The following is a 16,504-nucleotide window of genomic DNA, read 5'->3' on the forward strand; positions in this document are numbered from 1 at the left end:
GAAAGCCCACTCTTTGAAGGTAATACCTTAGTTTGTGCATCTGACAAACTTTGATGTTCCATGAATCACTGATATGTACCATACATTGTGTGAAGTAAGTGAGAATACAAGAAAGCCTCTACTGAGACCTCGTTACACCTGTTGTACAAATAGGCTATCTTGTGTGTTCTTCTTAAAATACATAAATAAATCTTGCAGGGAAAAGACACTGAGTTTCATACACAGGATCTAATGGAGACTTCATAATCAAATGTATTTACTAAGCAATAGTTTTCGAATGCAGCCTGCTTTGTCTTATTTTTAGATTAAGGCTCTTAGAGTTGGCCAGGGAACTCAAACTGTGCAAAAAAAACACCATTAGTAAAATTAGTAAAATTATGTTGGTTGGTGTGTAGCAGGCACCCACCACAACGTGCCCCACATAGGCCACCCCTCTGATCCTGACCCATAAGCTCTGAAGAGACCTGTCACCTGTCCCACAGTCCAGCGCTAAGCTAAACCTCTCCTCCTCACCTTCCCAGACTGTCCTTCCTAAAGAGCCTGTATCCATCCAATGCACCACTCCAGTCATGCAAGCTATTCCACATTTCTTTTTATTCCGAATGATGTCCTAGATCTGCAACAGTCCACAGACTTCCAGCTCCAGTGCCAAAACTCTGTAGCTAAGAAGTTTTTTCAGAAGGGGCTATCATGTGGGACAAGTCAGCACATATCCTACAACGTAGAAGATATATTGGCATACAGATTTTAAATACACAGTTTTCTCAATACACCCACATAGTGCCCAAATGTCCCAGTTCAATTATTACCCAATTCAGGAAAGCAATCTGTGTCCTTCCTGTCCCTCCTCAAGACCCCCACTGTTAAAGGCACTTTTTTAAATTAAAAAAAAAGTGAACAGCTCTACTCCTACACACAGCATCAAGGATGTTTCACGAAAAATGTTGGAAGCTCAAAATGGTCTAACTAGAAAAAGACCCTTATCATAATTTTTGTAATGTGTCCTTGCACTAGAGGGGGAATATCACTTGTTATGTCAGGGAAAGCTACCATTCTTTTAGAAATAACAGAATTTGTAAAACCTGAGTACACTAGCAGAGGTGTGACAACCAGTTTCTTTATTACAAACAAACAAAATTTTTACTTGATTGTCACAATTAAAACATAAAAACTAAAACGTAAACGTTTGGAATATCACCAGGGTAATTTTCCTTAAGAATTTTTTCATTATTGTTTTTACTGAACAGCACAGTTTTTCAAGTTGGATTTAAAGCATTCTTTCATTACATTCTCCAGCTTCTTGTCCCATGTAGGTTTTGTCAAAGATCTCCAAGTCGACTCTCAGTCTGCAGTTGTCTGCAAAAATTGTGATAAAATGTTCAGAAGCAGATGGATGACACGCTCAAGCAGCAGATCAAGCAGACAGCAGATACTGCAACTAAATCAGCGACATAAAACACAATATAGCAAATACTGATAAATACATCAGAGATTAAAATAAGTTAAAGTTTTTAAAATCCATTGAAGTAATCTGCAGTTCTACCAACCAGTGAAGAAGGTGCAATGAAGGCTGCCAGTGAAGCTACAAAACAACTCTCTCTTTTTGGGACCTCACCAAACCCTGAACATTTGAGACTGCTGGTTATACAGTGCAATTCTTCAGAAGCACGAGGTGTAAAGACACACACAAGTAAGACCTGTACAAAGATGTATATTGATATTTTTCATATTATTAAGTAAATTATGAGCTAGAAAAAGCAGCAAATGTTTACCTCTTTTCTTTCCCTGTCAAAAACATATTTTAGTATAAGAACAGATCCCACAGAGTCACACGCAATCCATCTGTGTTTTGTTTCTGGAGAACAGGCTACTAGCTTTGTTTGCCATCTCTCTGCTTGGCTACTCCTATAGCTATTCTAGCCCTCACGTTAGTATTCTCTCTCGCCTCACTGTTCTTAGCCCAGATATTTTTGTGCATTTCATTCAGGTATCCCCAGTTAGCATCAACTTTCCCTGTTCTGCTTCTGGCTTTTTGTGCTCCAACGTTCTGCATACAGCTAAGAGAAAAAATGGTTCTTCATTAGATATGCCATCTTCTGTCCTTTGATCTTTCCCAACTCAATGGAGCCTTATTAGGATTTAACAACGAACTATTGCCTATTTATACTGCTGAGGTTTTGTTCATATTTTGAGTTTTATAGGATACATATGTATATAAGGAAGAATTATTAGTTTAAAATCTCCATGTCCTTAGTTTCCTCAAAAGAGTATTCAAATACCTTCCAGAATGCAATTACTAAAGTGCATCTTCATGACTTATGTAATAATTTCAAAAAAAGATACCTTGCTCAGATGTTTTCAGAAGACAACATTATTCTTCAAAAGGAAAAAAAAAGCTTTAAAAAAAAATAAAACACCATTACATTTTGGCCTGTTCAGGACGCTGGTTGAGAGAGTCCCTTGGGAGACCATCCTGAAAGGCAAAGGGGTCCAGGAAGGCTGGACGATCTTCAAGAAGGAAGTCTTAAAGGCGCAGGAGCAGGCTGTCCCTGTACGCCGCAAGAAGAACGGGCGGAGAAGACGACCGGCCTGGCTGAACGGGGAGCTTTTGCTGGGACTCAGGAAAAAAAGGAGAGTTTATCGCTTGTGGAAGAAGGGGCAGGCGACTCAAGAAGAGTACAGGGATCTCGTTAGGTCGTGCAGAGAGGAAATGAGAAAGGCAAAAGCCCAGCTAGAACGCAACCTGGCCGCTGTCGTTAAAGACAACAAAAAAAGTTTTTACAAATACAGCTCCCTAGAATATTTTTTTATCTTACTATTTAAGCTTATGCACTCCAATTCTGCTAATTTGTGAAGAGGATAAAGCTTTTGAATTGACACCTTGATGTATTTGTTTAATTTGGAACATAGAGATTACATCAGTTTATTTTGAATTTTACCAAACATTTTTTTGTGTGTGAACAATTCTTTTTATGATATACCTGTTTATAATATATGGAGGCAATTCCTAACGATTTTAGTTGTATTCAAAAGTACGTATATCATATGCTTCTAGTGATTAATCATAACTCATCTACTGCTTTTATTAGTCTCTCAAAACAAAGGAATTGGTGGGTTAGTGCTCTTACTGGAGCCAAGGAAAGCACAGAAAATGCCTTCTACATTTCAGATGCTATTTTTAAGTCTGCTCAGCTACTTACACAATTAAGTAATCAACATGGGCTGCTTGTCATTCATAAATACATCCCAGGAGATCAGCTGGGAGACAGAGGAGGGCAGGTTGTGTCTCGAAGACTAAAAATAAGAAGTTGTACTTCCAACAATTCCATGGTCTATGAAAGACGGTGGCCCAAAGTGTTGTCTTGTCTACCCAAATGATGCAGATGGGACATTCTGACATCCACAGCCTTCGGGGTATCTCTGGGGCATTCAGCATTCACTCCTTTGGCATGAAGGCTGTTGCACCGCTGAAGGTGCCACTTATCCAGCACACCTACGCAGTATGTCTGATCAAGACCTCCTAGAACATACACCACGACTTGTCTGCACTGCGACCGTATCGTCTACAAAAGAGATGCTGCTTATCTCTGCTTACTCAACTGTCCCATCAGTAAATACATAAGCTGCAAGGCGACCAGCGCTGGTGAAAGAGAAAAGTTGGAGAACCGGGCAAAATCCATAGCCCAGTACCAACTGCAAGAGGCAGTGCCCCTACCCCATCTGCCGCCAGCGCATTTAGCTACGGTAACTCTCACTTTCGTAATTCATAACAACATTACACTCGAGCATAACACTGCAGAGACGGGGCCACCATCCCACAGCATCAGATCCGCCCAGTCACACCGCCGCCAACACCTCTTACTCCTCGAGACAGAGCAGGAGCAGGGGAGATGTGCTCTGCAGAGACCTGAAATTCCAGCCTTGTTTTTTTCCTGGGGCCTGTCACAGGTCCTGTTGAAGTGCCTGTTAAAAAGAGGAGACGGGAAGGACCGAGCATGGACAAGAAGCAAAAAGTGCCTCCAGCGACAATTTTGCCTCGAGGCAAGTTAGTTGTGAAACCAATTCAGCTTTGGTGTAGTATTTTAATATATGTAAACACAACAGGTTATGAGAATTGTACAAATGCGACAGGGATGAACGCTAAACGCCGTGTGTGGCTCCGAGACGAGGCGGGCCTGTCCAGCGCCCCGGCCTACTGCCGCCACCGCTTGTTACCGTGGCAACAGCCCAGCACCACCTGACTCGGCCCCCAGGGGCACTGTAGCCAGGGGCACATGCCCCATACCACTCCAGGCGTTCCCCGGGGCTTCACGGCCTACCTCTGCACCCATGGCTTTCAACAACAAGTTCTTCCCTTTGAGAATATCATACACAATTTATTGCAGACCACTGGACAGTTTCCCTCCCATTCACGTAAGCGTTCCTACTGCAAACTGATCTCAATTAATCTTGCAAAAAAATTACCTAACAGCCCTTAAAAGGAACAGTGGCTGAAGAAACGGCTGTCAACAAATTGCGGATAAAAGCAAGAAAAGCTATTTAAATACACATAAGCTCAAAATAAGTAGTGCTGTTTTGCGGTGAAAATGTCATCTGACAAAGACGTTAAAAGCTAAATTCTGAAAAAAAAAAAAAATCTCAGTTTCACTTGGTCATTTTTATGTATGGAGAAGTTCAATAGTATTTTCAAATACAGCTTTTCAGAAGAGTTCAAGTTTAACTGCTAAAACACTGAGGATAAGTTTCATCTAGAAACAACTTCATTTCATAAAGAGTGAAGCTTTGTCTGCTAGAATGAGAATAGTCAGTTGTTAGAGAATTCATACTACAGTAGGACCCTAAAGCCGTAAAAATTAAATGAGTATATGTATTAATACTAGGAATTAAGTAGTGAACAATCTAAGTACAAAATAAAATGTGACCACAACAAGATTTGCCACAAATAAACCGATTTATTACTTTTTGGCAAGTCCCATACAGCATGAGCAAGGATCTTTCACTCACTATATTAAAACATTATTTCACTTTATACAAATTGTAAACATCTTCAACAGGACAAACTGTTGGTACAGGCGTTCCACGATTCTGGCATCTTTTCTCTGTCAGTTAATCAACCAAGAATGAAAACCCAATAAACCAAAGAACTTTTTTCACAGGATATCTATAAAATGCAGCATATGCATTTCATAGCACATCAATTCTAAGCAACACAGAGAAGAGTATTTCTGATTATTATTTTTAGTGAAATTCATAGTGGTATTATGATTAGAGACACTTTTTCCATACTGTTGTATCCAATGTTTTGTTTGAAATTACAAACATCATTTCCTACAATCAAGGTAGTAAACCAAATTCTACAGTAAGCCAGCTGCTATAAATACAGCTATATTTGCTACGCTGTATCAGATAAATAAGGGTGTAAAAACTCCTGGCCTGGTTAATACATTGTTTTCCTGGCAGGCACCAGTCTAAAGAAGTCATGATTCAAGTTCTGCTTGTCCAAAGCCCCCTGCTATAATTGTCTGATTTTTCCCCCTCCCTCTCTCAAAGTGCTTTGAATCAGACATAATCTGATCCATAAAGTGAACATTTATCTCCCTCTTCTTAAGTAAGAGCAGATTTTTCTTTCTAATTTGTAAGTCCCAGGAACGTCAATCTGCTGGCTAGCTTTACTGAAGGACTACAAGATGCACATTGTTAGCTCGTAATTCTCAAATCAGAGCAAAGGTGTTTAAACTTGACATGAACCGCTTTTCTCCAAACCAACTCATCAGCACTAAAATACTGACAATTATAATGTTAACTAAGGCTTTGTTAAGAATAAAAAAAAAACCACTATCACTTCTATTGTTAAAAAACAATTGCATTACAACTTTGGTTTCAGTACACTGCTAATTTTGGACTCACATTTACAGTGACTTGAAGACAAAAATCTACATTTCTAATGTGAAAAGTCAAGCCATATTAAAAAAAAAAAAACACTTTTCAAGTCTCTGTGCGTCATAAGGAGCAATGAAAATAAACTTAATTCTTCTGCAGATCACCTTTAAAGGTACTGACAAAACCCAAGGTGGTTATTTTTACACCTGTATGCAACCAGCTGTTTTAAGCATTCTGAAACATCTCACTTTAGATCATGAAGTGCTTAGATCAGCAGATCCATAAATGATGAGTTCAGATGAGTTTCACTACCTGAAGTGAGGACATTGAGGAGCTTTTTGTTTGTAAGATTTCTGTATGATCGAAATGCACAGATGAAAGACTATGAAGGATGAACAGCACAGTTAACTTGCAACAACATCATGATGTATAGTCATAAACAACAATGCTCTTCCTACAGATTCAGTACTACGAGCAGCATCAAGTGTTCAGTTCCTATTGTCAACTGCAAAAAAAGTGAAGTCCTCAAACCTTGGTAAAAGTCTTAGATTACTAAGTCTTTTTATTTTAAAGATTGTTCAATTCCTTCAGTCAAGCAAGATATTCTACTACTAGATGTGCCTCCAGCTCTTCTCTCTGCCCAAATAAAGAAGAGGATCTCTACTACAGTGTTAAAGCTAGATCCCGATAGAACTAAAGAAACACTGTAGAGGATATTCCATGAATCAAAATAAAATCAATTATTTTAAATGCCTTAACTCTTCCATGATCATCAAAATCTGCCAGAAATAATGTAACAGGAACCTTCACGTAACCTTCATTCTTCAGCAGAAATGCAGATTAACCAAAACATTTACTACTTGGTATTTTCACGGCAGCATGGGATGAAGGTCTATTAAAAAAAAATAATTTCTCATCTACACAGCCACCATTTTAGAGAAGGTCTTCTAAACATGATTAATACCAACAAGTTCAAAATACTGTTGTGTGGTTTTGGTTTGGTTTTGTTTTAAATCGAGAGCTACTTCTGATTTATAGTCAAACCTTGTAGGTCTTTTTATCATTTTTAATCCATTCCATGTAGTTTTACTTTCCAGTCTGTCTGGGAATTGTCTGGAGCCCAACACATCAAGATGCAACTGTTATCCATGTGGATTTATGACTTCTGTATGCTAGCTGCCATTTTCTGTAGCAGCATCTGTTAGAAGTTTTACAGAATTATAATGTTCTCCTAATCCATAGGCATGTCTCATATACCTAAAAAAAACCCACATTACAGAATTAGTGTTCAGTTTAACTAAAAGTATACATCATGCCAAACATTACAGCACTGAAAGATAGCTTAAATAAATTCAAGTTTTAGCACAGAAAATATATAAGGTCATTAAATAGGAGATTATCAATAAAGACAGTTTTTAACTCTGGTGACTTCCAGGTACAGATTGACATAAGCTTTGACAAAAAAAAAAGTTTCCTACTGAATCTTCTATCAATTTCACTATTATTTTGTAATTATCTAACAGGTGAAATGACCTTGTAGCATTCTATAAAGCAGTGACTGAATCACACTTCAGACTGATTGTCAGCATTTTAAGAACTCTTAATTACAATATCTTTAAACTAAATGTGTCAATCACAAACATAATTTCTGACCTGCAAGATCATTATTGAAGCAGCATTTCAACATCACATATGTAAGAGAAAATAAAAGAGCAGGTGAGAATCAAAGCTGAGCCCTCTGCTCTACAAATAAGTGCACTAATTTTAAGAAGAGATAAAATTACATACTTACACAAGTATTATTGGTTTGCCTGAATATTCTTCACCAACAATAATGGGAGGGGAATTCATTTGCACTACTTCAATAGGTGTTTGCAAAATGTGCGACAAAGCCCTTAGCTTTAAGGCATAAAAACAATTCAATAATAGGATTAAATCAAATGTAGGAAGGACAGAGGAAGACACAGCATTTAGTTTTAGCAGACATGAGTTCGGGCATAACATTTCAAATATTGTTAGAAAATAAACTTTAAAATAAGCAAAATTATTTTAACTTTTTAAACTTTAATTCAAAACAGGTTGCCTTAAATTAATCATTGTTTTGATGATACAACACAGGTAACATTGGGCTAGCTTCAGTAATTTGGTAACTACTCTTTCATAAAACAATAAATAAGACACGAACTAAAATAAATACATATTTTTTCAAGCTCGAGTTCTGGTTTACATTACAAAAATCTAACATCACTCTGCTCTAGTCAGCTTTGCTACTATCTAAGTCTGCACAATAAAATGCTTTCTCCTTAGAAAGTCTTCCCCCACTCATACTGTTAGTCTTTCTAATGATTCAGAACTACTGAATTTGTTAACTTGCATGTTGTCAGATACACCAGAACAGCAGTGCACCATCAGAAAAGCTACTAATTTGGGAAAACAATTTATAACCATAGGAGAAAGTTCTTGATAAACTATTTATGACTATGTTCCTTTATGCCTTCAGGTATTATTACTTAAGAATGTACATTCACCCACTTCAGAATTTCACAAATAAAAATTATCAATACAATACTTACTTCTAGCTGACCACCCCATGCAGCTGTATTCTCTATATCATCACAGTATTTTTCAAATTCCTCTGTGAGGAAAGAAAAGACAACTTTTGGTACTTCTCTTATTTGAGAACAAGCAACTGAGGAAAAATACTGATTGTACAATGAAAAACTAGAACCTGAAAAGTCCAAACACATTATACAGGAAAATATGTATGTTCACTGAAGAGAAGGAAAGGAAAAGACAACCACCAGAGGCTAAATAAAACCCCATAACTGTTTTAGAAAGAAAAATTAAGACTGAAGACCGGAATAAAAACAAGTATGGGAATAAAAAGGAGTACAGGTTTATATTTTAAAATTTTTATTCAGAAAACTGTTAACAACAAGCATGAAACGGCATACAGTTTTCTTCCTGTTAAGTTTCAGAGGGTGGTGTTTTGAGACTCTAGAAAAGAATATGATAGCAAGTAGTATACTTATTTCTTATGTTGGCTAGGTGTCAGGTATGTTTTTACAACCTTGTAACTGTATGTATTTCAACTGTTGTTTGGTTTGGGTTTTTTTAATTTCCAAATTAGCTGCCTTGGTTTTAACCTCTGAAGTATTTATTCCCAATAGTTCCTTTCTTAATAGCTAAATAAACCTTTTGCAGATCATGTTCTACAGAAACCAAGCTTTCAAATTTATAAATTACAACAATTCAGGCTTCTGAACCCTATGAATAGATTCTGATAAAGAAAGAGCAGATTTTCTGAAGACTGCTCAGAATTGTTTTTCATACATTCCCCTTATAACAGACTTTGAGACATAAGAAAACCACAGCTCCCTGCTGCTCTGCAGAACTTTATTCAGTCTTCTCTTGGGGCACATTTATCCTGTGACAATTATCTCTGTCAACATGGGAAAGACGCCTCCTTCTTCACAACAGCCCCCAGTCACCAAATGAAATCCACAGCAATAACTATTAAATGAATGTAGCAGTAAGTTGAAAATATGCATAAAGTCATTTGCATGGTGTTCCAGACATGAAGTAAGAAATGAATAAACCACATATTGCTCAAATAAGAAGTACGTAAATTCCATCTAACTGCATTTCCTCAGCCTACACCATTGCCCCACACTAAATGCCTTTATATTTTTTAGTTAGTTTGTTTATAAGAAAGGGCTCCAAAAGACCTAACATAAACAGTGAAAATAAAGGGTAGAATAAGAAAAAACATCTATGTAAACTCTTATAAAAGAGATTTGCTTGGATTTCACACTCATTTTTAACACCTTTCCTACATAAATTGAAAACACTGATATAAAAGTTGACAAAAAGTCATCCCTAACCTGGTAGACAAGCTGTTTGTAATGCAACTTAAATCACATCCCAGAACATGATTACCAGCTAGTAACCAGCAAGTTCTGATTTTTTTTTTTTAAATGGGGAATAATGTTTGCTAGATTAATTAAAAAAAAAAAAAAATTACGAAGATTCAAGTGTACCAAGTTTCATAGCGGACCATAATCCTGTGTTCCACAGAACACAGCCGAACCAACAAAGTAACAAAGTTCAGGAACAAACACCGTAATGAATTAGTCCCAACCAGCTGTAACCGAGATTGAGAATTATCAGAAATAGTTACAACAGTTTTTAAAATCTCTTATGCCCCAAGTCTTACCTCTGCTATACATGTTTCCAGTACTAGGGTTTGTAAGAAATGGCAGGAAGTCATCAAAGTGACTTTGCATATACTTTGCTGTTTGGTTCCTCAGAGTTGCAACAGTCCAGGAATTTTGGCGGTCCTTGAGCTGATCTTCAATAGCTCTGTACATGCAATGGCCATCTGAAGGGATCTGTTTAATCTCTAAGTGCCTTGCTGCCAATAGGGAGGCAAGTTTCTGACTTTCAAGATGTCTAGCACCCGTTAAATTTTCTATCTCAGCTTCAGCTATCCTTTCTTCTCGTTCTTTCTCCAAGGCAGCTTTTTTTTCCTTAGATTAAAAACACATAAAAATTACATCAAATGTTAAAATTTAGAAGATACCTGTACAGTTCTTGGCTTAGTGCTTGCTTCTAACTACACATGTTTTCTAAGTACATTCATATCTGTGAAATGTGACCAATATATCCTAACTGCCTCTGACACCACACCCGAAACTACCTGACAGGAGAAATCTTAATTATATCAACATGCAAAATAACACTTTACAACACCCGTACAAAGCCTAGTAATAGTAGTCATTTCTTCCAGATCACCTATTTCACCACATTGGCAAACAACTCAAGTATGAGAATTCTAATTGAACAACAGAAAATATTGCTCTTTCATAGTAAGTGTGAGCTCTACCACTTACGCACATGATTGCATAACGGAGCTCATGTCATGAAACTGAAAGTCCCTCAGGCTAGGTACTATACATCATAAAAGACTGCTCCTAACCTGAAGGACGGATAAGAATGCATACAGAGAATACTACAGGGGATGTAATAATACAAAACATACAAAGCATTCTGTAAAACTAATTTTTAAGTTTACGCTTGAGTTAACAAGGGAATAAGAGTCAAAGTAAACAAGCAAATAAAAAAGGAAGCAGTACAGAGAATGGTCTTTTCCCTGTCCCACTTAAAATTCACCACAAATCAAGACCAGACCGGTTTAGGCAACCACCATATAGGAAAACTAGCCTACAGAGTTTCTAGTTTGCCTAGACATGGTGCAATGAATTAAGAACATCCTTTTACCATGTTTGTTACAAGGCAGCTCTGCAGTAGTGATCATGTAACAGGGGATGGACTCTGCAATAAAGCAGTGCTCCTCCAGCCCTGAACCAACATTCATGCAGGTACAATGAGAATGTTAATCCATCGCAATTTAACATCTGAAGCTTAACAAGATTTAACCCCAACGGCCTGGACACCAGGTAGTGTTTCTTAACAACTCAAAAATTTACAGAAATTTCAGTATTAATGTTCTTTTGTTAAATGTGTAAGTTCTACTACTTGCATATTTTCCACGTAGTATTTTACATTATTTTAATTCAATTACTTTATTTCTTTATTAATGTTTTTAGTGAAATTCTTTTAAAATCATTTGCTTTACATAATTTTGTTTTTTCTGGCTCCCATCTCCTGACTTATTCTGATTCCCAGCTCATGGCTGAGGAATCAAAATCTTAATCAAAAAAGTAGAACTATTTATAAAATGCTTACATATCTCTAGGTAGCAGCTTTACAGATTTTCAAGGCACCCAGTAGGTACAGCATCAGTACTGAATTAGCCAGGTAATGTCCCCTGCAAAATTGTTTAACTTTGGTTATTACAGTTAAGTTTAAGAGAATATAACTTCAATCAAATATTTGTAAAATTTTTAAATGTTAAGTCATACCCGCCTCTTCTGCGCTTTTGATATTCGAGGATGCTGACTCTGTTGCTCTACTCCTTCAAGCTCTAAATTTGCAACCCCATCAGCTATAGAATCTGTCTAAAAAGAAAAAAAAAAAAGCTAAATGTTCTTATTAGTATAAATGATAATTGAGATGTGCATTTCCTGAAACAGTTTTAAGTTCTGTTCCTAGGTAATTTCCAGGTTATATTTATGAAGTTTAACCACAAAGATCTGGGTATAGCACAGAACCTGTCAAAGGCAAAAGTAAACCATTGCACATTCCAAACCACTGTCATGCATTATTACTTCTTCTGTAGTCTCAACAAAAAGACTGTTATGAACTGCGCATCTCAAATTTAATCTATATGTTCTCTTGCAAGCTTCCACACTGAAGTGTGAACACTGCTTACTGGCTGAAAGGGAAAGTTTTCCTCACCATACCAGCCGACTGAAGCACCCAAACGGCCATTATCAAGTTCTGTGACAATTAAAGCAGGAGAATGCTCCACCTTCCATACCAAAGCATAAAGGAAAAGCAGTTGGAAGAGGCAGGGAGTTGACACTTCTCAAGAAAAATGGCAAAGCTAACCCCATAATGGTATGAACTAGATGTCACCCTTGGAAGCATGGACATGTTTCAATCCGAATAAAAAAGCTGAGAAGTGAAAGAAACCATACATCTCAAAACAAAATCCTCTCAGGCAAAGCTATGTCCAGGGCAAGGATTTTAGCTTGAAAGGTCCTCCATCGTAAAGTTTTGACAGCTCATTTAGCAAAATAAAACAAACTCTTGAAACTAATCTAAGATACAGATAAATAGAAGCATTATGTTTAATGTTTATGCATTAATCATCTGCTTAAGCATCTGACTAAAAACTACTACAGAAGATTGTGATAGGGTCATAACTCTCACAACTGAAAACTTTTTTTTGCACAACGATTCTCAGCAGATGCTTCTTAATCACGTCTATTTCCCTAAAAGTCATTCAGGAATGTTTTCACTCTAATTTTCAAACAAAAGTACGTTCTGCTTAACTCTTTGTTAGGTCACTAATCAGAAAACACCTAGTCCAGAAAGCACCGGCAGACAGGTTTTTGTTTGTTTCTTTAGAAGATTTAAACAGCCAAAAGACACACACTGTTATGGAAACACTTAAGGAGATGTATGAGCACGGAGCATTAGCATCATTCACAGATCACTATTGCACCAATTTAGCCATAAGCTCTATTTCCATTTAGGTAGGAGAAAGTATATGAACAGGCGTACTTCTACAAATGGTCCTTAAATTCAGGCATGTGATACAAATAGAGTTCTTTTCAGTACTGGATATACAGAATTAAGTCTATGGATTTCACTACAACAGAAGTTTCCAACGCTCTACTCATTAAGTGCTAAAGCATAGGTGAATTTTTCTATGTCACACAAGTATTTAATAGTACCAGTTTAACCAAGGTGGTCATATTTCCTGCAGCTGAATTTGAATAATGCTAAGCCTCGGTTAAAAATTAAGTTGTTTGCCATCAAACAGCAAACTGGAAGCATTTAAGTATGTAGCTATGTTGCCAACATGGCAGAACAGTAGCATTTAAGAAAACAATCCTCATCATCACAGAAAGTGTCTTCTTACAAAAAGGTCAGTTACATTGTTGACAGAATTGCAAGACAAAAAACACTGCATCAGTCAAATGCCTATTGAAGGCCAACAATACTCTAGTAGTCTACATAAGATAATTAGAGTGACAATGTAACAGGAACTTAAAAAAAATTTCTTTAAGACAACTGAGCTACTAACGTAGCCCTAAGAGCAAAACCAAATGCTGCTCAACAACAATAAAACCCCACAGTTAAATGCCCCTTCTAGCAATGTCCACCCATCGTAACAGCTGAATCTTTCCAAAGATGAAAGAGTACCAATACTGCGAGGAAAAGGAGAAATACTTCAAAGTGTTACTTCATTATAATTTTTAAAAGTTAAAGAAGCCCTAACGCAAATTGTATCTGTACAACCGCAGCTAAAGTTAAGGCACCTACCTTATTCTGCTCAGGTGAAACTTCCTTCAGCTGCTTTAATTCCTCCTTGTGCTTCTGTTCAAGTTCTGCCTCTAGTTTGGCAACTTCATCAGCCAGCTGTTTTCGTCTCTTTTTATCATTCTTGGGAACAGCATTTTTCATGCCTTGAATTTTTGCTGTTAAGAGAAGTGTAATAAAACATTACCTCTAAATACAGATACTCCACAGTCATTGTAGAAAAGAGAACTGCAAGTCATACAGAAAAAAAATTTACAAGTATCAACGTATTGGTATGTTCTAACAGCTTAGCTATGAGACTGCCCATTATGACCATCACATTTTAAAGCAGCTACATTTTTCTTAAAAGATGCAAACGTTACATCTAAAGAAGAGAAAAACTTGTGCCAGGTTACTATTATAAATACTTATGAACTTCATCAACACAGCAGACCTCAGCCTGCCGCCTTCAAAAAGATTATTTGGGCATTGAGATCTCAAATGCTGTCACAGGAAGGATGTGTAAAGTTTTAATCACACAAGTAGCAGATTAAAAGTAAAAACAGAGTTTACCTGTCCTTAAAATAAAGTTTCTAAAAGCAAAATAGGTATTCAAGAAGAAAAAAAAACAACTCACATTTGCTTAAGTTCCGTAAGTATTTTTAGGCTGTAAGTCAAGGCTCCATTTCTCAAATCACAGAATAGTTTGGTTAGAAAGGATGTCCGGAGGTCATCTAGTTCAACCTCCTGCTCAAAGCAGGGCTGAATTCAAAGCTACATCAGGTTACGTTAATTCAGATTGATCTGGAATTTATTCAGATGACTGTGCAAAGTCTCCAGGGATGAACATTCCACAACCTTTCTGGACAGTTTTTTCCAATGTTTAACCATTCTTGTTATGAAAATATTTTCCCTTTTTCCTCCCATGAGGAATGTTCTTGTTACCGCTTTCAGCCATTGTCTCTAGGCCGTTGTCTATGCTTTACTTTGTTGAAGAGTCTGGCTCCATCCATTACGCAGTGGAAACTACAACCAGATCCCTCATAGTCTTCTCTTCTTCTCCAGGCTGAACAAACACAGCTTCCGCAGCAGCCTATGCTCTTATATGAACACACCCTGCTAGCTCTTGTCAAGTCTGTATTCACTGTTTTAGAGTTACAGCACCAATTCATTAACACCCTGCTTGCTATTCATCATCTTTGCATTTTCCTGTCCTTCACCCTTGACTGACCCAATTGAGCTGAAGACGATGGCGATGATAATGAAGCTTTTCAAAAGGAGGCAGCAAGAATGCTCACACTGAAAGATTTATGTTAAGCATTCAGCCTTACAGATGCATCAGTGGAGTCTGACAGACAGAAAAGCAGTTTTGTTCATAAAAATTAACATAATGGGGGAGAAGGAAATCCAGGACTTAACAGGCAAACACAAATACACACGGAGAGTATATAGGGGGTGGTGGAGACAAGGATCATCAGCTGGAGGAGATGCTGGATTTTCAGAGACTGAGATGCACCTTATGTTAATTCTTATGAACAAAATGTTTTGCTATCTGTCAAACTGTTAATCATTGCACCTTTCAGGAATGTATTTTCAAGTGGGAAAATGTGTGTCTATAGGTCACCTGCCTCTCCTAACTGGGAAGACTGGGGCTCTGTCTTCTGCATACCCCTCCCACCTTTAGGTAGCGAAGGACTGCAGTTACATACCCCCTTTTCACCTTCTCTAGGTGGAAATCCTCAGCCTCTCCCAATCAATGCGCCATGTGCTCCAGCCACCTAATCACAATGCTTAATTCCTACCCCTCTTTTCATTTTCAACCAAATTTGAGGGAGGAAAAGGCATCTTAAAACATTAAGTTCCTATAGATTTAATGACAATACGCAGCCCAATAGCGTCTCTCCTCTTCTTTAACCCTCTAACTGATAAAAGGCTGCAGATTGGCCTATTTCATTAGATACCAAAAAAGCCAAACAAGGAAAAGGCTGTATCAATATACCAGCAATGAGAAAGGCTTAACAAAAAGGTTACAACCAACTATAAAACTCAACTCAGCAGAATCCAGCTAACAGAACTGCTTAATTATATTAATATACCGTAATAGGGTAGGTAATACGTGGCTCATGAACATTTCATCCATAGCACTGTAAGACCACAGAGGTCTTCTACCGTAGATACTTTACTGTGGCTAAACAGAATGTGAAAGTTCATTTTAGATCAGCTGCACATGGAACAAAGAAACGTAGCTGCCTGGGCAGCAAGGACCCTTACGCAGGCTTTACAATCTAAAATGCCTTACAAAAACACGCCTCCTTTAACTTAAAAGAAAAGTAACAAAACGTTAACGCAACGTTAGTGGTCCAGCCTTACGTTACGGCTCTCAAGCAGTTAGGCTCCCAAGATTACCGCAAGGCGAACTCAGCAGACCGCCTGCATGACCAGGACCGCACCCAGCAGCAAAGCAGGGCTTTGACACCTCTGCCAAGACGCAGCGTTCTCATTACCGACGCCCTCTTCCCCTCGCGAAGGCAGCGCGAGGGCTGCTCCCTCCTCTTCCAAAGCCGCGCCGTGGCGAACGCGCCCGCCCCCGTCCCTCCCTCCCGCCCCCTCCGAGCTTCTCCCGCGGCCGTCCGGGGATTCCAGCTTCGCTTCCGCGGAGCGTCCCGCAGGGGAAGGCCGAGAGCGGGACGCC

General features: G+C 38.0%; 1 protein-coding gene across 1 annotated transcript; it reads right to left on the reverse strand.

Annotated features, from left to right (window-relative positions):
- Positions 1 to 4,932: 4,932 nt before the first annotated feature.
- On the reverse strand, positions 4,933 to 13,987 carry OTUD6B (OTU domain containing 6B). The gene is made up of 6 exons (XM_009324429.1): positions 13,837 to 13,987; positions 11,805 to 11,900; positions 10,097 to 10,409; positions 8,454 to 8,515; positions 7,673 to 7,779; positions 4,933 to 7,137 (listed from the first exon to the last, which is right to left on the reverse strand). The coding sequence occupies exons 1-6, from the start codon at positions 13,975 to 13,977 to the stop codon at positions 7,053 to 7,055; spliced, it is 804 nt and encodes a 267-aa protein (XP_009322704.1). The 5' UTR covers positions 13,978 to 13,987; the 3' UTR covers positions 4,933 to 7,052.
- Between the last annotated feature and the right edge of the window lie 2,517 nt (positions 13,988 to 16,504).

The sequence above is a fragment of the Pygoscelis adeliae genome, unplaced genomic scaffold (genome assembly GCF_000699105.1).
Source record: "Pygoscelis adeliae isolate BGI_AS28 unplaced genomic scaffold, ASM69910v1 Scaffold145, whole genome shotgun sequence".
NCBI classification, from domain to species: Eukaryota; Metazoa; Chordata; class Aves; order Sphenisciformes; family Spheniscidae; genus Pygoscelis; species Pygoscelis adeliae.